General features: G+C 41.5%; 1 protein-coding gene across 5 annotated transcripts in view; it reads right to left on the reverse strand.

Annotated features, from left to right (window-relative positions):
- Window positions 1-19,141, reverse strand: part of acot7 (acyl-CoA thioesterase 7) — a 198,453-nt gene that overhangs the window by 165,923 nt on the left and 13,389 nt on the right. For 2 of the 5 annotated variants that reach the window (XM_084332590.1, XM_084332586.1), the window contains exon 1: window positions 1,947-2,213. The exons of 1 other annotated variant lie outside the window; for it this stretch is intronic. In XM_084332590.1, coding sequence (XP_084188716.1) covers window positions 1,947-2,023 — 77 coding nt within the window. In that variant the 5' untranslated portion in view covers window positions 2,024-2,213. Of the gene's footprint in view, window positions 1-1,946; window positions 2,214-5,032; window positions 5,164-8,940; window positions 9,070-19,141 lie in introns of those variants that run through there. 2 more of the 5 variants (XM_084332588.1, XM_084332587.1) reach the window with 2 other exon arrangements.

Here is a 19,141-nt window from a genome sequence, read left to right on the forward strand (position 1 = left end):
TGATGGAAGATTCACTTTGTGAGCACACTGTCAGTGTGTGTGTGTGAGTGAGTGAGTGAGTGAGTGAGTGTGTGTGTGTGAGTGTGTGAGTGTGTGAGTGAGTGAGTGAGTGAGTGAGTGAGTGAGTGAGTGAGTGAGTGAGTGAGTGAGTGAGTGAGTGAGTGAGTGAGTGAGTGAGTGAGTGAGTGAGTGAGTGAGTGAGTGAGAGACATTAGGCGTGTTTGAGATTATTTTCGGCTCGCCTTGAAGTAGACGAGGAAGTGGTTTTCGGTACAGTGGGGGAAGGTTTGGCTTTCCATGTTCCACTCAGGGGTGCAGTAACTAATTGTACTTGTAGGGCTGTCAACGAATATTCTATATTGAAATTAATAATCGACTTGATTTATATAATTGATGGGTTGATTGATATATTGTTATTTTGATATAAACTCCATTGCAGAGATGGTTATTAAGGCAGCATTTATGAGGAGTGTGTAAAGCGTTCAATTGTGAATGTCAGTACTCTGATCAAAATAATGTGGCGTCTGTCTGACAGTTCATGAAGTTTATCTTGTGGGTGGTGACAACTTTTCTGAGCCAATGGGCGCTTTGCGGAGACGATAGCAAGTCGTTTCCCATCATGCATTTGCGTCGAGCAGTCGCTGGAGAGGTACTGTGGCGCCTAGCTCTGAAGGCTGTGCGTGGCTCCCTCCCGTGAGATTTCCACGACTCGCCTAGTCAGATTTTGAGAGCAAGTCGGACAACATTCTAACCGTCATGCAACGCGCTTGGCAAGGCCGTAGTAAAAACGGCGCAGATCTGCGCCTGCCTCGCCAATCTCAAACACGCCTATTGCCTTATTACAAATGTCACCCGTTTAGTTGTTCTCAGCTATGTTAAGCTTGTTATGTGTCTGTCTGGCCACACAGCTTGATCCACAGGCAGCATTTTGCTGAATTAATGAATTAATGAAAACTTTATTTAACAGATTGCAGAATGGGTACAATACAGTACGGCTCAATACACACACAATTGTTAAGGGGATGCAGACCAGAGAAAGACGTTTGTCTTGTTTACATCAGGGTCCCCCATTTTCAATTCATAGTGACATTTATGACATACACAACATACATGACATCATGACATTTATGGCATAGGGACATACATGACATGATACAGGCATATAGTACTGTTACATTTGTGTCACATATATGATATGCAAATATACAGTACTGTTACCCATAGATCCTGACAGAGAGTATATACATATGATGGGGAGGAGACTGTACATTAGGAGGGGGTGGGTGGGTGGGAGAGAAATATACATAAAAACCCACAAAACCAGCCGTATACAGAAAATCTGAGTAGGATTGGATATGGAGTAGAATTATCACAATGGTGGAGGGCAACCATTGCTAAGCTATCTAGTCTTGTATATATATGGTAGTCTATTCATATATATCTTTGTATAGGTCTATATTCAGCAGCACTGTACTGTGTGCATGTGCGTGTGCGTGCGAGATATAGAGAATGAGACATAGAGAATGAGAGACATATATAGTGAGAATGAGAGACATACAGTATAAAGAGAATGTGAGACATTATACTGCTGCCAGACAATCAACTACTAGGAACTACCATCACCGAGTGTCTGACTCACACCTAAACAGACAACATATGAAGTATATCACGCCCTACGTACCTGATGCATACTGCACCTGTGTATACTTACTTACTCATAGGATATATTTAGATTATAACGTCTATTGTAACAATATTTATTGTAATGCAAATATAACAGAGCGAGGGCATACATACCCTCATCTGCACCTTGATTTATTTACAGTGCCTACTTGCTCATGTGCGCATAGATAGAGAGAGAGAGAGAGAGAGAGAGAGAGAGAGAGAGAGAGAGAGAGAGAGAGAGAGAGAGAGAGAGAGAGAGAGAGAGAGAGATCCGTGTGTACCTGCAGAGCTCTGTAGGTAGACTCATGTCATCCTCCGATGGCTTGTGGGATGCGAACCGAGGCATGAAGCAACGCATGTTCTCTCTCTGAGTTAATTATTCTGTCTCCTTGTGTTGAACTTTAGTAGGTTTTAATTTGCTGCAAGCCGACTGACCTTCTGCAATTCGTCGTACCAACAATGACAATAAAGATTATAGGACTGAACTGCTCTCATGTGAACCTGAACAATCTGCTGTCACCGTCCTCTCCTCTCGTCTCGGTCTGAGTCATAGCATTGACACGTATATATTGTGTGTCTACACACTGCCACCACCAGTGACCTCATATGGTGACATCATTGGCCCTGGCCCCGCCTCCCATCATTATGACCAGCCGAACTGGCTTTTCAACAAATCTCACTCTTCCCAAAGAGCTTCTCTGATCTTAATCTGGTACAGGTCGTCTAGCATTGTGACAATTCTACTCCATAGACAAACATGCATTTTGACTCTTGACTTTACACAGCTGAAATAGTGAAACAATGTACATGGTGTATTATGACTGGAAGAAGAGATCTTGTATCTCAATGGGACATTCCTGGATAAATAAAGGATGACAAGCTGGGTGATGGGCTGTGTAATCACTCCATTCTGATTGACAAGCTAAAAGCAATTGGTTTTGATAGTCTTATCAGTGAGCTGGATGCAATCGTACCTGGAGGGGAGAGAACAGATGGTGGAGGTAAACGGTACCCTACCCCCCCCCTCCCAGTGAGCTAAAGTCTATGAGCTGACACATAACAAGCTCAACATAGCAATGTGTCATGTTTATTTAAATCGTTTAGCAAATACCCTGTTTTGTCTCTGTGCTCACACTTGGTTCCTTGTAGAATCTCTGGCTGCCCAAACAGAACTGGGAGAGGCCAAAGCCTTTTCTGGAGGGGAGATTCGGAAAGTACCAAGTGTGGTAGAGTACAGAGGGGGGGTTTCATAATGAGAAGGGAATAGACTTGTAAAGTGCCCTAAACACTGTTTAGTGTTTTATAATGGTAGGTCAGTATGGAGTGATGTATCCATGTTGTACAGCATTATTTAAGCTATAAAATGTCTGTATTGTTTAATTGATTGTTTGTGATTTTGGTTCGTCTCTGTAGGAGGAGCTTGGGATAGAAGCTCCTCTCAGAGAGAAGTAGACGGAGAAGGAGAAGCAAGATTGGATTGTGGAAGAGAGACATAGTTGTGCTGAAGCTAGTTCCCATAGCCACGAGCCGAGTTGTTGGGCGATATTTTGTTTGTGAGAGAAGTTGAATAGTTTTGTATTTTTGTTCTTATTTAATTAGTTGTGCTGAAGCCTTTCCACTGGGGAACAAAAGAAACGAGAAAATAAAAACAAACCACCGGGTGATGACAACCTGCCTCAGACTACATTTGTCCACCGCTTGGCCACATCCTCTCACAATGTCTTGTATTGTATGATATACAGTACTTGTCAGTTAGCAGCAAACTAATGACATTAACGTTAGTTACGTGGCTCAGGTAGCTACGGGTTCATCTGTCAATATCAACAATAATGTAAATGTAAACTACGGATGAGTCGGTCGCAGTCAACTAGCACCTGCTAACAGGTCTGAACCTTTAGCTCAAATGGTTAGTATGACCGCCTGTTGATCCTATGGTTCAAATCCACTTGGTTACATAAAACTCACTCTCTCTCACTCACTCACTCACTCACTCACTCAGACAGACAGACAGACAGACAGACAGACAGACAGACAGACAGACAGACAGACAGACAGAGTGTGAGTGAAAGTGAAACTTCGGGACAGTTAGTCAAATTCCCCAGATGTCTATAATACGATCTGCATTTGTGGGAAGTACAGTAGGTCTTTTCGTGGAAGACGATTACTTACTCATCCTTTCACAATGCAGATGCTGGTAATATTTCACAATACAGATGCTGGTAATATTAAAACGGACTAATGTTATGATGTACAACAGCAAGATAATTTTCTCACTGATTACTGGTCACAAAAACATGCTTTTTGCTCAAAATGCTGACAACACTTTCAGATTGTGGACAAATTGACTATGCAGCCTTGTTTATTCACGGTGCCAATGGCAATGACAATGAACAAAGCCATAAAGGTATGGTTTCCTTACACAGAAAAGACATACAGTAGCACTATAGTCTGTTTACTTTTCTGATAACCACATCATAAGTCATAAATGTTCAGACAAGCTTAATATTTTATTAGTGATACTCTGTATACACCCAAAAGTTATGGACGCACAGACATAGAGACAGCTCTGCATAGGTGTGGAATCTGTGATGAAACGGATTGTTGTATTGTTGTGCCGACATTGTCAGGGAAGCGCAAAGTTTCTTGTTTATATGTAGGGCCTAACTTGATTAAACAAAACAATAAATCTATAAAGCCCTGAGGCTGAAAACCGGCTAGAACATACGTGAAGGCTACTCGTCTGATCCAAAAATAGAATGTCCACAAGGTCCATTGCAATAATACCCCAAATGGGTTTATTTACACGAAACAATAATCAATGCACAATTTGCATTGATATGAAGTAAACGCCAACGGTACTACCTTGCACAACATAACATTCCTAACTACAAACAAAACGATTCACCAAACAACGATGCCGTGGCACGACGGTCAAAAACTGTTAGGCTCTGCCGGTAACCAAAACACACCTGGCTGTCATCAGTCCCATTACCCACTAAGTAGCCACATAAGTCACCTACTGGTGAGCAACGGGAACTGATGCGCAGGCATGGCAGTCTACAGGCAGAAATCAACACAAATACATAAATCCAAACAAATACATAAAATATAACGCATGGCACTTTACCGTGTAAATAGGCTCTTACAGTTATGTTTTACTAACAAGTGTGTGAATTGACCTGGATATGAGGCATCCATAGCGCTAAATAATAGTTTCTACAGAGATAACCCAACCTTACCAGCCTCTCCCCCTCTCTCTCCTGTCTGTCAGCCAAGCTCATTTGTCTTGAGTCGTTAACCACATTTGCGTGTTTGCTAACTATCAAACATTCACAGACACACACACTTTCATGTCAAGTTAGCTTACTTGTTTTCTATAACTCCACTGCTGCTTCCTGTAGAGAGGGAGCTTGTGTTCTCCATTGGATCCCACTTTTTATAGTATATGTGAAATGTTACACTCTTGCAATGAGTTTGACAGCAGTTAGCTGCTAAATGTTTACGGGGAGAGAGGTGCGTTCCACGATATAATGGGTCCCCCGAGGAACAGCGGCAGGAACAAAAGTTCTGTTTGCTTTTGTGTTCATTATACGAAATAAAGAAAATAATAGAAAGTCGTGCCATAAAGTCATATTCAGTGTATATAGAGCAAGTATCCAGTGCTTATAGGCTACCCTGCATGGTAGAATGAGTCTAGCGTGTCAATCACACTAGGCTGGCAATGAAAACAGTCATGGAGGTGGGACTAATTTCTTGTATAATAACTGCTATACATGCATACAGTATGACTTTATAACTGTTATTTGACACTTTACAGCCCTGTTAGTGACTGTTTATTTACGTGTATGTATATGTTGAAACTTGAAAGTGTATGAAAATATCTTGCTTGGGTTGATAATAATGATGCATGTAGTAGTATGCAGCTGTGTAATTATTTAAAAGATAAGTACATTTTATTGACTAGAAATAGAAACTCAAGGTTTTCATTCAGAAAGATTGTCTCCATGCTGTTATGCCCTAAATATTATAGTTTTGCATAAACAATTCTATAGAGACAAATTAATAAATGTTCCCATGCGGTTTTGATCAGTGATTTATTTATTGTTAAGGTTCAAACTATATGTTTTCATATGCACTGGATATCATGGACTGAATATCTTCTTTGTTGACACAACATTCAAGTCTTTTTTTCTATTTGTATTTTGTGCCCTAAACTACTAATCATCATCATCCCTAAAACAATTGTCAAAGTCTATCTCTTCGATCTCCATCTTTTCCTCCGCCTCATCACACTCATACTCTCCATCCTCCTCATCCATGTTATTTTTTGCATAATCTGCCTCCTTATCAAGAGCTTCTTGCTCTTCTGACTCCGCTTTCTGGGCCAGTACCTGAACAAGAGAAGGACGGAGGATGGGTCAAACCGTCCAGACACGTTCTAACTAGGGATGCTCGATATTGGCTATTTTACCGATACCGATATACCGATATTGTCCAACTCTTAATTTCCGATACCGATATCAACCGATACCGATATATGCAGGGTTCCCCCCCCCCCCAAAAAACGGAATAATTTCAGGTAATTAACATTACATATCTCTTGTCGTGGAATTAACACAACATTATGCATACTTTTGACAATAAATAAAATCTGAATCTGTTCTTACTTGCTTGCCTGGGTAAATAAAGGTTAAATAAATGTAAAAAAATATATATATATTTAAAACCGATACCGATATTTTCCGATATCACATTTTAATGCCAATATCGGCAGATAATATCGGTAGGCCGATAATATCGGACATCCCTAGTTCTAACACCTCCTCAGTCCTCATCCATTGTTTTTCCCAGTCCATAATTTGATCATAGGCTTTGGGCCTCTTGAATATTGGCTGTTCTGCTCTTTTGTAGCAGGCGACTCTGAAGTTGGCTCGCTGTACATGTGGGATGAGACAGACCTTGGGGGGAGGCAGGCGTTCAATATCTACTTTGGAGTTTGCATCCAGGACTTTATCAGCAGCACCCATCATTTTCTGCAGCATCTTGGCTCACACAGCATCAACTGACTTCATCCAACCATGGCCATCCATAATGCAAGTGAAGGACTCCATCTCCTGTTGGAGCTCATCTGTTACCATCGACAATGCGCCAAGCTGACTAAAAGCCTTCTGGAATCTAGGGTTCTTCTGCAGATTATTCAACGGATTCACCTGTCTCTTTCCTTTGAAAGCGCTGGCACAGTCATCCCCAGAAAAGTCATAGTATCCCAGCAGAGTGCTGCACAGCTGCAGTACTCTGAGTCCAGAGACTCATGATGGATGAGGGGGTGTTAGAGCCTGTCTGGACGGTTGGACCCATCCTCCCTCCTTCTCTTGTTGTGGTACTGGCCCAGAAAGCGGAGTCAAAAGAGCAAGAAGCTCTTAATAAGGAGGCAGATTATGCAAAACGTAACGTGGATGAGGAGGATGGAGAATACGAGTGTGATGAGGAGGAGGAAGAGATGGAGATTGGAGAGATAGACTTTGACAATCTCTTTGGCGATGATGATCATGATGATGATTAGTAGTTTAGGTTTGAATATTGTGCCAACAGAGAATATGTACTGTAATAGTACTTAGTTTGAACCTTAACAAAACATATTTCACTGGATTTCAAATTGTATAGAAAAATGTGTTCATTTTTGTCTATGTAGGACAAATTAGTCTTTTCACAATCGTCTTCCACTTTTGGCCATGTTTACACAAAATCTACAATATTTAGGGCATAATGGCATGGAGACAATCTTTATTACAATATTACTTCCAATATTAACCTAAATCGATCTCGTCCAATGCACTACATTTTAGTAAAAAGGGAAAATAGAGATGTGATATACGTTTTTTTGCAGGTTTTTTTTTTTGTTGCTTTTTCTGTCCTGAAGTTTAACCAAGATGTGTTTGAATCTTAAAAATAACAATTGTACAGGCGGCTACGTGGCGTAGTGGGCAAGGCGCTCGCCACGAAATCTGGAGACGCTGGGCTTGCCTGTTCGAGCCCAGCGCTCCACATTTGCTTTCAGTTTAGCTGGTCGTTCATACTAATACACATTGGCCGTATTAGGGGGTGGGAAACTGATGGGTGGGGATCGGGCGTTGTGGACAGCGACTCCTACAGGTCGGTTGGTGCGCCTGCGCAGTAGAATCAGGAAGTGTCGGGGGCAGCGTGAGCCTCCCACGCGTTACTCCTCGCCACTGAGAGATCGAGCTGCGCAGGTGAAAAGATGCGACTGCTGTTACCTCAAGTACCGGAGGGGACTTGTGCTATGTATGACTTAGTCCACATTGCAGCCGGCTTGTGGGAGGCAAGAAACAGCGTCCGTGACAGGGGAGGGTTGAATTGGATGATACGAAATTGGGATGGGAGAAAATATAGAAAATGGGAGAAAAAGTGGATAAAAAAAAATTTGTACTGAATTCCTTGGGTCAAAGTTGTTTGGGAAAATGTTTTAATTTGTCTATATGTTGTTAACTTCAAAAGCGATGCTGTTTTCTTTTTCTTATTTTTCAGGTTTTGGTTCAGGATAGGTGTAATAAAGGGTTAAAAATAAACCCCATGGGACATTATTTCAACCTGTTACCTGGCAGAATCTTAAAATAGACACTTCAAGGATTAAGAAAAAACAGGTGGTGAAAAGAAATCCACCCTATGCAGGTGGACCTATGTTTCCATCTAGACTACTCAGACTCATGATGACTGTAGCTTTAACTCATAACATAATACGATTTCCAACTGCTAACACAATAGAATGAGGTTTATTCCATCGCCAACATCTACCAATAGCTCTTGAGACAACTGTTAGATTTACAGCAGAGAAATTGACCGGTTCCGTGTTTCTGGCTCCACCTACCGGCACAGACGCACACACCGCATAGAGCCGCATGCAAAGTATCTTCTAGTGGTAAATATAGCAGCATCGTTGTTGAGGTCATCATCACATTGATCTCATAATAACGTCTAAAGTAAACCAGCGTTATTATTATTACTATCATCACAATCAAGATAGTAGCCTATTATCGACCACCACCGGCAGGAATGTGGACGATATTTAACTTGCGAAACACAACGTATATTACGAGACGAGAAGAGTGCCGATTACAGCCTTTAATTCTGTTGTTGACGCAAAGCAAACCGGTAGTTGACGTGTAGCTCTCGTCTGAATCTCCTACTAGGATGTGTCATGTCGTGAACGAACTGAACGTGTTTGTAAATATGTTAGTACCATCTTTAACGTCCTACCTGCATAGCTGGGAGGAGGAGGATGCTGCCTCTTCGTGAGACATCATGTTGATCAGCGCGTTGTTAGGGCTTCTGTGTGGGTCTCGTCTTGGCGTGAGGTTTAATGAACAGTGGGGCACTAGTTCCTCTCCTTCAGAATGTGTGGCCTGCAGTAGAAGCCTGTGCTCTCAAAGTGAAACTTACACACAGTGAAAGTGAAACGTCGGGACAGTTACTGGTAGTCAAATTCCCCAGATGTCTATGATTATCTGCATTTGAGGGAAGGACCTAGGTTACTCATCCCTTCACAATGCACACAGACCACAGACCTCACCCCTGCCCACTTTGACTGCTTAGAGTAGACAACAGAGTACAGCAACCTGCAATGGGCCTGGTCTACAAGATACAAGGTACATTCTAAAACATTAGTTCCACCCGAACATTCTGGAACGTTTGTGATGATGTCATAGTAGACATTCTGGAACGTTGGTGATGATGTCATAGTAGAACCTTATCGTGTAGGTGTACTCAATAAATACTATTCGCTCTGCCTCAAGCCACCGTCTCCAACTCCCATCTCTCGGCACTACACCATGTACATGTCAAAATACTTCCCAAAGGTCAGTGAATACCACGACCACAACACCAGAGGAAGCTCAACAAATCATGTTAAACCCAGATTCGGCTCAAACAAGGGACTAAACACGTTTCGCAATTATGCCACATCAATGTGGAACGCCCTACCCAAAGCTGTAAAGGAATGTGAATCCCTACCCACATTCAAAACCGCTCTAAAAGAGCACCTACGGGAGGCTGCAATTCGAAACTGGCCACCATAAATGTCCAAACCCCCCCACCCCTCTAATAGACAGTCTCCTCCCCACTGTATGTATATATTCTCTCCCCACCGTATGTATATTTCTCTCCCACCCACCCACCCCCTCCTAATGAGTCTCCTCCCCACCGTATGTATATATTCTCTCCCCACCGTATGTATATTTCTCTCCCACCCACCCACCCACCCCCCCCTAATGTACAGTCTCCTCCCCATCATATGTATATACTCTCTGTCAGGATCTATGGGTAACAACAGTACTGTATATTTGCATATCATATATGTCACAAATGTAACAGTACTATATACCTGTATGTCATGTATGTCCATATGCCATAAATGTCATGATGTCATGTATGTTGTGTATGTCATAAATGTCACTATGAATTGAAAATGGGGGACCCTGATGTAAACAAGACAAACGTCTTTCTCTGGTCTGCATCCCCTTAAAAAGTGTGTATTGAGCCGTACTGTATTGTACCCATTCTGCAATCTGTTAAATAAAGTTTTCATTCATTCATTCATTCATTCATTCATTCATTCATTCATTCATTCATTCATTCATTCAGATGCTGGTAATATTTCACAATACAGATGCTGGTGTTAAAACGGACTAATGTTATGATGTACAACAGCATGATAATTTTCTCACTGATTATATACTGGTCACAAATAATAATAAAACATGCTTTTTGCTCAAAATGCTGACAACACTTTCAGATTGTGGACAAATTGACTATGCAGCCTTGTTTATTCACGGTGCCAATGGAAACGACAATGAACAAAGCCATAAAGGTATGGTTTCTTTACACAGAAAATACATACAGTAGCACTTAGCCCCTTTCGTGACTGTGATGCACGCCAACAAGGTTTAGCCGAGTGAATACACATATACACATATAGTCTAAAATTTTCTGATAACTACATCACTGCATAAGTCATAAATGTTCAGACAAGCTTCATTTTTGGTTATTAGTGATACTCTATATACACCCAAATGTTATGGACGTACAGACATAGAGACAGCTCTGCATAGGAGTGTGGAATCTGTGATCAAACAGATTGTTGTATTGTTGTGCTGACATTGACAGCAGTTAGCTGCTAAATGTTTACGAGGAGAGAGGTGCATTCCACGATGTAATGGGTCCCCAGAGGAACAGCGGCAGGAACAAAAGTTCTGTTTGCATTATACGAAATAAAGAAAATAATAGAAAGTCGTGCCATAAAGTCATATTCAGTGTATAGAGCAAGTATCCAGTGCTTACAGGCTACCCTGCATGGTAGAATGAGTCTAGCGTGTCAATCACACTAGGCTGGCAATGAAAACTGTCATGGAAGTGGGACTAATTTCTTGTATAATAACTGCTATACTACATACAGTATGACTTTATCCAACTGTTATTTGACACTTTACAGCCCTGTTAGTGGCTGTTTATTTCCGTTTATGTATATGTTGAAAGTGTATGAAAATATCTTGCTTGGGTTGATCATAATGATGCATGTAGTATGCAGCTGTGTAATTATTTAAAAGATAAGTCTGTTTTATTGACCAGAAATAGATACTCAAGGTTTTCATTCAGGTATTGGTATCGGTAATGAAAAAGTGGTATGAAGCCGTCCCTAAGTCAGCACATATCATAGTTTAACCTGAATAAGACCATAAACGGAAGATGGTTAACAGTCAAACTCCAAGGCAGAGAGCAGACTCTGTTCAGGACCTGGTGTTTCTCCACCTCCCATTGCCATGACAACGTAGCCATGTCAGGAAGTGGAGGCAGCTATGTCTACAGTCTTTGCTCTCGACACTGCTACAGGAAGTGCAACAGACAGGAAGTGCTGTGGAGAAAATATTTGTTCTAAGTTGGAATACATATACATATATACTAGTGCTGTCAAACGATTAAAATATTTAACTCGATTAATCGCATTATTGTCCATAGTTAACTCGCGATTAATCGCAAATTAATCGCATTTTTTTTTTTTCTTTTTTTACCTTAAACAGATATTTTTCAAGTTCCAAGTTTTAATACTCTTATCAACATGCGAGTCAACAAATGCTTGCTTTGTGCAGCCATTTAACACAAAAGGATGACCCTCATGCATTGCAAATTTGCAGAATGGGTACAATACAGTACGGCTCAATACATACAATTGTTAAGGGTATGCAGACCTGAGAAAGACGTTTGTCTTGTTTCCATCAGGGTCCCCCATTTTCAATTCATATACGAGACGAGAAGAGTGCCGATTACAGCCTTTAATTCTATGTTGACGCAAAGCAAACCGGTAGTTGACGTGTAGCTCTCGTCTGAATCTCCTACTAGGATGTGTCATGTCGTGAACGAACTGAACGTGTTTGTAAATATGTTACCATCTTTAACGTCCTACCTGCAGATCTGGGAGGAGGAGGATGCTGCCTCTTCGTGAGACATCATGTTGATCAGCGCGTTGTTAGGGCTTCTGTGTGGGTCTCGTCTTGGCGTGAGGTTTAATGAACAGTGGGGCACTAGTTCCTCTCCTTCAGAATGTGTGGCCTGCAGTAGAAGCCTGTGCTCTCAAAGTGAAACTTACACACAGTGAAAGTGAAACGTCGGGACAGTTACTGGTAGTCAAATTCCCCAGATGTCTATGATTATCTGCATTTGAGGGAAGGACCTAGGTTACTCATCCCTTCACAATGCACACAGACCTCACCCCTGCCCACTTTGACTGCTTAGAGTAGACGACAGAGTACAGCAACCTGCAATGGGCCTGGTCTACAAGATACACTATACGACTAAGGTACATTCTAAAACATTAGTTCCACCCGAACATTCTGGAACGTTTGTGATGATGTCATAGTAGAACATTCTGGAACGTTGGTGATGATGTCATGTAGAACCTTATCGTGTAGGTGTACTCAATAAATACTATTCGCTCTGCCTCAAGCCACCGTCTCCAACTCCCATCTCTCGGCACTACACCATGTACATGTCAAAATACTTTCCAAAGGTCAGTGATTACCACGACCACAACACCAGAGGAAGCTCAACAAATCATGTTAAACCCAGATTCGGCTCAAACAAGGGACTAAACACGTTTCGCAATTATGCCACATCAATGTGGAACGCCCTACCCAAAGCTGTAAAGGAATGTGAATCCCTACCCACATTCAAAACCGCTCTAAAAGAGCACCTACGGGAGGCTGCAATTCGAAACTGGCCACCATAAATGTCCAAACCCCCCCACCCCTCTAATAGACAGTCTCCTCCCCACTGTATGTATATATTCTCTCCCCACCGTATGTATATTTCTCTCCCACCCACCCACCCCCTCCTAATGAGTCTCCTCCCCACCGTATGTATATATTCTCTCCCCACCGTATGTATATTTCTCTCCCACCCACCCACCCACCCCCTCCTAATGTACAGTCTCCTCCCCATCATATGTATATACTCTCTGTCAGGATCTATGGGTAACAACAGTACTGTATATTTGCATATCATATATGTCACAAATGTAACAGTACTATATACCTGTATGTCATGTATGTCCATATGCCATAAATGTCATGATGTCATGTATGTTGTGTATGTCATAAATGTCACTATGAATTGAAAATGGGGGACCCTGATGTAAACAAGACAAACGTCTTTCTCTGGTCTGCATCCCCTTAAAAAGTGTGTATTGAGCCGTACTGTATTGAGTGTGATGAGGCGGAGGAAAAGATGGAGATCGAAGAGATAGACTTTGACAATTGTTTTAGGGATGATGATGATTAGTAGTTTAGGGCACAAAATACAAATAGAAAAAAAGACTTGAATGTTGTGTCAACAAAGAAGATATTCAGTCCATGATATCCAGTGCATATGAAAACATATAGTTTGAACCTTAACAATAAATAAATCACTGATCAAAACCGCATGGGAACATTTATTAATTTGTCTCTATAGAATTGTTTATGCAAAACTATAATATTTAGGGCATAACAGCATGGAGACAATCTTTCTGAATGAAAACCTTGAGTTTCTATTTCTAGTCAATAAAATGTACTTATCTTTTAAATAATTACACAGCTGCATACTACTACATGCATCATTATTATCAACCCAAGCAATCTGTTAAATAAAGTTTTCATTCATTCATTCATTCATTCATTCATTCATTCATTCAGATGCTGGTAATATTTCACAATACAGATGCTGGTGTTAAAACGGACTAATGTTATGATGTACAACAGCATGATAATTTTCTCACTGATTATATACTGGTCACAAATAATAATAAAACATGCTTTTTGCTCAAAATGCTGACAACACTTTCAGATTGTGGACAAATTGACTATGCAGCCTTGTTTATGCACGGTGCCAATGGAAACGACAATGAACAAAGCCATAAAGGTATGGTTTCTTTACACAGAAAATACATACAGTAGCACTTAGCCCCTTTCGTGACTGTGATGCACGCCAACAAGGTTTAGCCGAGTGAATACACATACACATATAGTCTAAAATTTTCTGATAACTACATCACTGCATAAGTCATAAATGTTCAGACAAGCTTCATTTTTGGTTATTAGTGATACTCTGTATATACACCCAAATGTTATGGACGTACAGACATAGAGACAGCTCTGCATAGGAGTGTGGAATCTGTGATCAAACAGATTGTTGTATTGTTGTGCTGACATTGACAGCAGTTAGCTGCTAAATGTTTACGAGGAGAGAGGTGCATTCCACGATGTAATGGGTCCCCAGAGGAACAGCGGCAGGAACAAAAGTTCTGTTTGCATTATACGAAATAAAGAAAATAATAGAAAGTCGTGCCATAAAGTCATATTCAGTGTATAGAGCAAGTATCCAGTGCTTACAGGCTACCCTGCATGGTAGAATGAGTCTAGCGTGTCAATCACACTAGGCTGGCAATGAAAACTGTCATGGAAGTGGGACTAATTTCTTGTATAATAACTGCTATACTACATACAGTATGACTTTATCCAACTGTTATTTGACACTTTACAGCCCTGTTAGTGGCTGTTTATTTCCGTTTATGTATATGTTGAAAGTGTATGAAAATATCTTGCTTGGGTTGATCATAATGATGCATGTAGTATGCAGCTGTGTAATTATTTAAAAGATAAGTCTGTTTTATTGACCAGAAATAGATACTCAAGGTTTTCATTCAGGTATTGGTATCGGTAATGAAAAAGTGGTATGAAGCCGTCCCTAAGTCAGCACATATCATAGTTTAACCTGAATAAGACCATAAACGGAAGATGGTTAACAGTCAAACTCCAAGGCAGAGAGCAAACTCTGTTCAGGACCTGGTGTTTCTCCACCTCCCATTGCCATGACAACGTAGCCATGTCAGGAAGTGGAGGCAGCTATGTCTACAGTCTTTGCTCTCGACACTGCTACAGGAAGTGCAACAGACAGGAAGTGCTGTGGAGAAAATATTTGTTCTAAGTTGGAATACATATACATATATACTAGTGCTGTCAAACGATTAAAATATTTAACTCGATTAATCGCATTATTGTCCATAGTTAACTCGCGATTAATCGCAAATTAATCGCATTTTTTTTTTTTTCTTTTTTTACCTTAAACAGATATTTTTCAAGTTCCAAGTTTTAATACTCTTATCAACATGCGAGTCAACAAATGCTTGCTTTGTGCAGCCATTTAACACAAAAGGATGACCCTCATGCATTGCAAATTTGCATCAAATTCAAAACAGAGTGATGCACAAAATAACTTAAAAGAAAATAATAATTTAAAACAATGAATAAAGTGTGCATGAAATAATAGGGGAAAGAAAACGTTAGGAACTTGTTACATTCACACACACAAGGGCTGATTAATCACACACACCCCTCTCTCCCTCACACACACTCTCACAGCTCTTTTTCTCTTTTGCCCCTTCCTCATCTCTCTCACCCCCCTCTCTCTCTATATCTCACACACACACACACACACACACACACACACACACACACACACACACACACACACACACACACACTTCAGAAACAAACATAGTATCAATGAGAGCATCAATAATACACCTGAGTGAAGTCTAGTAAAAAAAAAAAAAAAAAAAAAAAAAAATTTAGTTAATCTTGAGTTAAAAAAATTAGTGGCATTAATAGAATCGGGAGTTAACGCGATATTAACGCGATATATTTGACAGCCTTAATATATACACATACACACATCTACACGCACACACACACACACGTTGAACCAGTTGTGGCAGTTGTCTCTGATTGAACCAAGATGGCAGTGCATGCACAACGCGAGGCCCAGCGTCTCTCCAGTTTTTGCAAATTAGCGGTAATATACCTATTTCTCTTAAGTCTGCTCACCCAAAACAGTCTTGGTATTTTTTTCATCAAACACTCAACAATATCTTTTGGACGTTGGATTACAACAATCTGAGATTGAGATTGCTCCACAATGAGATCGCTGGGACACCGGGGGATACAGACACAGCGTGGCCAGCTGCCATGAGCATAACCAACGGCGAGGGATGCGCTGAGGACTGCGGGCTAAACTATCTCCTCACTGCCTATCGCTACCCAGCATCTTCCTCGCCAATGTGCCGTCTCTGGGGAACAAAATGGATGAATCCTGGCTTAATAGCAGGATTCATGACAGTGCTACCAGGCTGCACTCTTCACAGGGTGGACAGAACAGCTGATGGCTCCGGTAAGACCAGAGGTGGAGGTTTGTGCATGTACTGTATATAGGCCTAAACAAAACTTGGTGCACAAACAATTTCACCATTGTGAGTCACTGCTCGGCTAACGTAGAATATGTCATGGTCAAATATAGACCTTTCTATCAGCCCAGGGAATTTACAGCTACCATTGTGACTGCAGCCTATATGTGTAACGGGGAAGCCCGTGGGTATGTCCACAGTCACGGAAACAGGTGTGTTGACGAGTGACTGTGGCAGTGCGGGCTGGTAAATTAAACTCACTTCCCCATAACAGGGTTAACAGACGCATAGGTACGGTAGTTAGGAGTGAATTCACTTCTTAGTGCAGCGGCCTGTGTCGTCGCCCGCGGACGCAGGAGCCCCCTGTTCGACTCCCCCTCGGGACATTCTCATTTAACATCAAACACAACGCAGACCAATATGATCCGTCACATATGCACTCTCCGGATGCTAATGATATAAGCTAGCAATGAAGGAACTGCATGCTGCCATTAGCAAACAGCACAGCACAACTCTCATCCAGAGGCAGGCTTTATTGTTGCAGGTGATTTCAATCACTCCAACCTAAAGACTGTGGAGTGGACCCTCAACACCTCGTCACTGGGCAAGAAGGCTCACCAGGGCCTCTTCTTCTTCCTCCTCAAATTCTGGTGAACTTTTATCGATGCGCCATAGAAAGCATACTCACCAACTGCATTACAGTCTGGTACAGCAACTGCACTGCCTCAGACTGGAAAGCACTGCAGAGGGTGGTGAAAACTGCCCGACGCATGACTGGTACAACACTCAATTGAGTCTATCCATGAGTCTGAGGAAGGCACACAGCATTATACTGCTGCATGACAGATAGAGGGGGGTGGTGTTTATACTGCTACATGACAGATAGAGGGGGGTGGTGTTTATACTGCTACATGACAGATAGAGGGGGGTGTTTATACTGCTGCATGACAGATAGAGGGGGGGGGGGGGGTTATACTGCTGCATGACAGATAGAGGGGGGTGGTGTTTATACTGCTACATGGAATGGATAAAGAATAACAAACTAGTTCTAAACATATCAAAGACAAGTAGCATCATTTTCTGTTCAAACCATACTGTAAAGTGTCACAGAACAAGTGACACTCTTGGACAATGACATCCTGAGTCGTTCCTATGTGACCAGTATAATCTTTAAACTGAACTCTGGAGGATAGCTTTATGCTGGCTCTACTTAAAAACAAATGGAACTGAGCCTTTAAAATCTCCATAAGAAGGGTCTGTTCTTCACAGACCACATGCAGAAAGGGGCCCCTTAAGAATGTGACCTTGAGAGACAGCTCCGAGCGAGACGAGCACAGAGATGAGAGCAGAAGAGAGAACTGGCCTTAAACTACAAAATACATATATGATGTGTGATCAATCAGTGTTTAAAGTATATGAGTACTGTATTGTACATGTATATGTATGTATATCTGTATATATCTGTATATGTATGTGTTAGGCTATGTACTGTATATTACGGCAGTCTGCCTCGTCTTCTTCTCTTACTGTCAGAACGAGAGAGGCCCATGTACGTGCAGAGTTAACCCTTGCAGTGAGGAAGCAGAGCAGACAGGCATACATGTTTAAATGACGTAATGGGGTTTTTCCCAGAAGAAAGTAATCTGTTACTTCTCCAACAAAGAGGCATTCATGTTCTGAGGTAAATGGGGTTTTCCCAGTAGAGGTAATGACAAAAATGGGAGGAGAGCCAGTCCCCACGAGCCGTGCATTGACTGGCTGGTGAAATGACATCACGGTGACAGCGCTGTATTTGGACCAATAAGCAGAAGAGATCTGGGGGCTTTATAAGGGCCAACTGGCGAGAGAAAGGCAGAGATTTTTACACTGAGCTGGAGAGATAGGAAGAGGCACAAGCCGTGCCAGATCAGACTTTTTAGAGAAATGGAGATCCTGCTGCCAGACACGGGGCACGAACCATGCAGAGATGAGATGTTCTGTTTTCTGCTTATTTTAAACTGAATGGAGATCCTGCTGCCAGACACGGGGCACAAGCCGTGCAGAGATGAGATGTTTTGTTCTGTGCATATTTTAACTGAAATGGACACTTTTCCACTTCAGTATCTTCTTGTAACTAGCTTTTTCTAATTAAAATTACCTCTTTATACATATGATTTGTATCCTTTCTTCGGACCAGACGACCGGGTAAGCATGAAATGTGTTTTGCATTGTAACTTCACCCCATGCAATTTTTGATTAATGATAAAAACTTTAGAAGTGTGGCATTATCAAATAAAGTAAAAGGAGACATATGATTATGCATTAAGGACTAAAGGTGCATTCTGTATAATGGGATTATCAAGTAAAGCCATACAGTGGTAATACGGCCAACCTAGTAGATTAAAGCAAAATAAATAAAAGTAAACTCTACGGCCAACCGAATAGATTAAAATAGAATAAAGTAAATACACCCCGCAACTCCAATCCATCAACTGTATGACTGGAGGGGACGGGGGGGTGTCTGTGTGTGAGCCGAGGTCGGCTGAGTTTAAGCCCTGAAGTTTATAGACACAATTGAGTCCTAGACGTCCCAAACTTCGCAGGACGCTGCTTGAAGCTGGGATTCGGACCAATGAGTTATGGGATAATCAATCTGACCTCGGTTTACGACCGGTACTCAACATGGCGTCCCTGGCGATGGGCATTTATACT

Source organism: Notolepis coatsorum (assembly GCF_963971535.1).
Source record: "Notolepis coatsorum genome assembly, chromosome: 17".
Lineage (NCBI taxonomy): Eukaryota > Metazoa > Chordata > Actinopteri > Aulopiformes > Paralepididae > Notolepis > Notolepis coatsorum.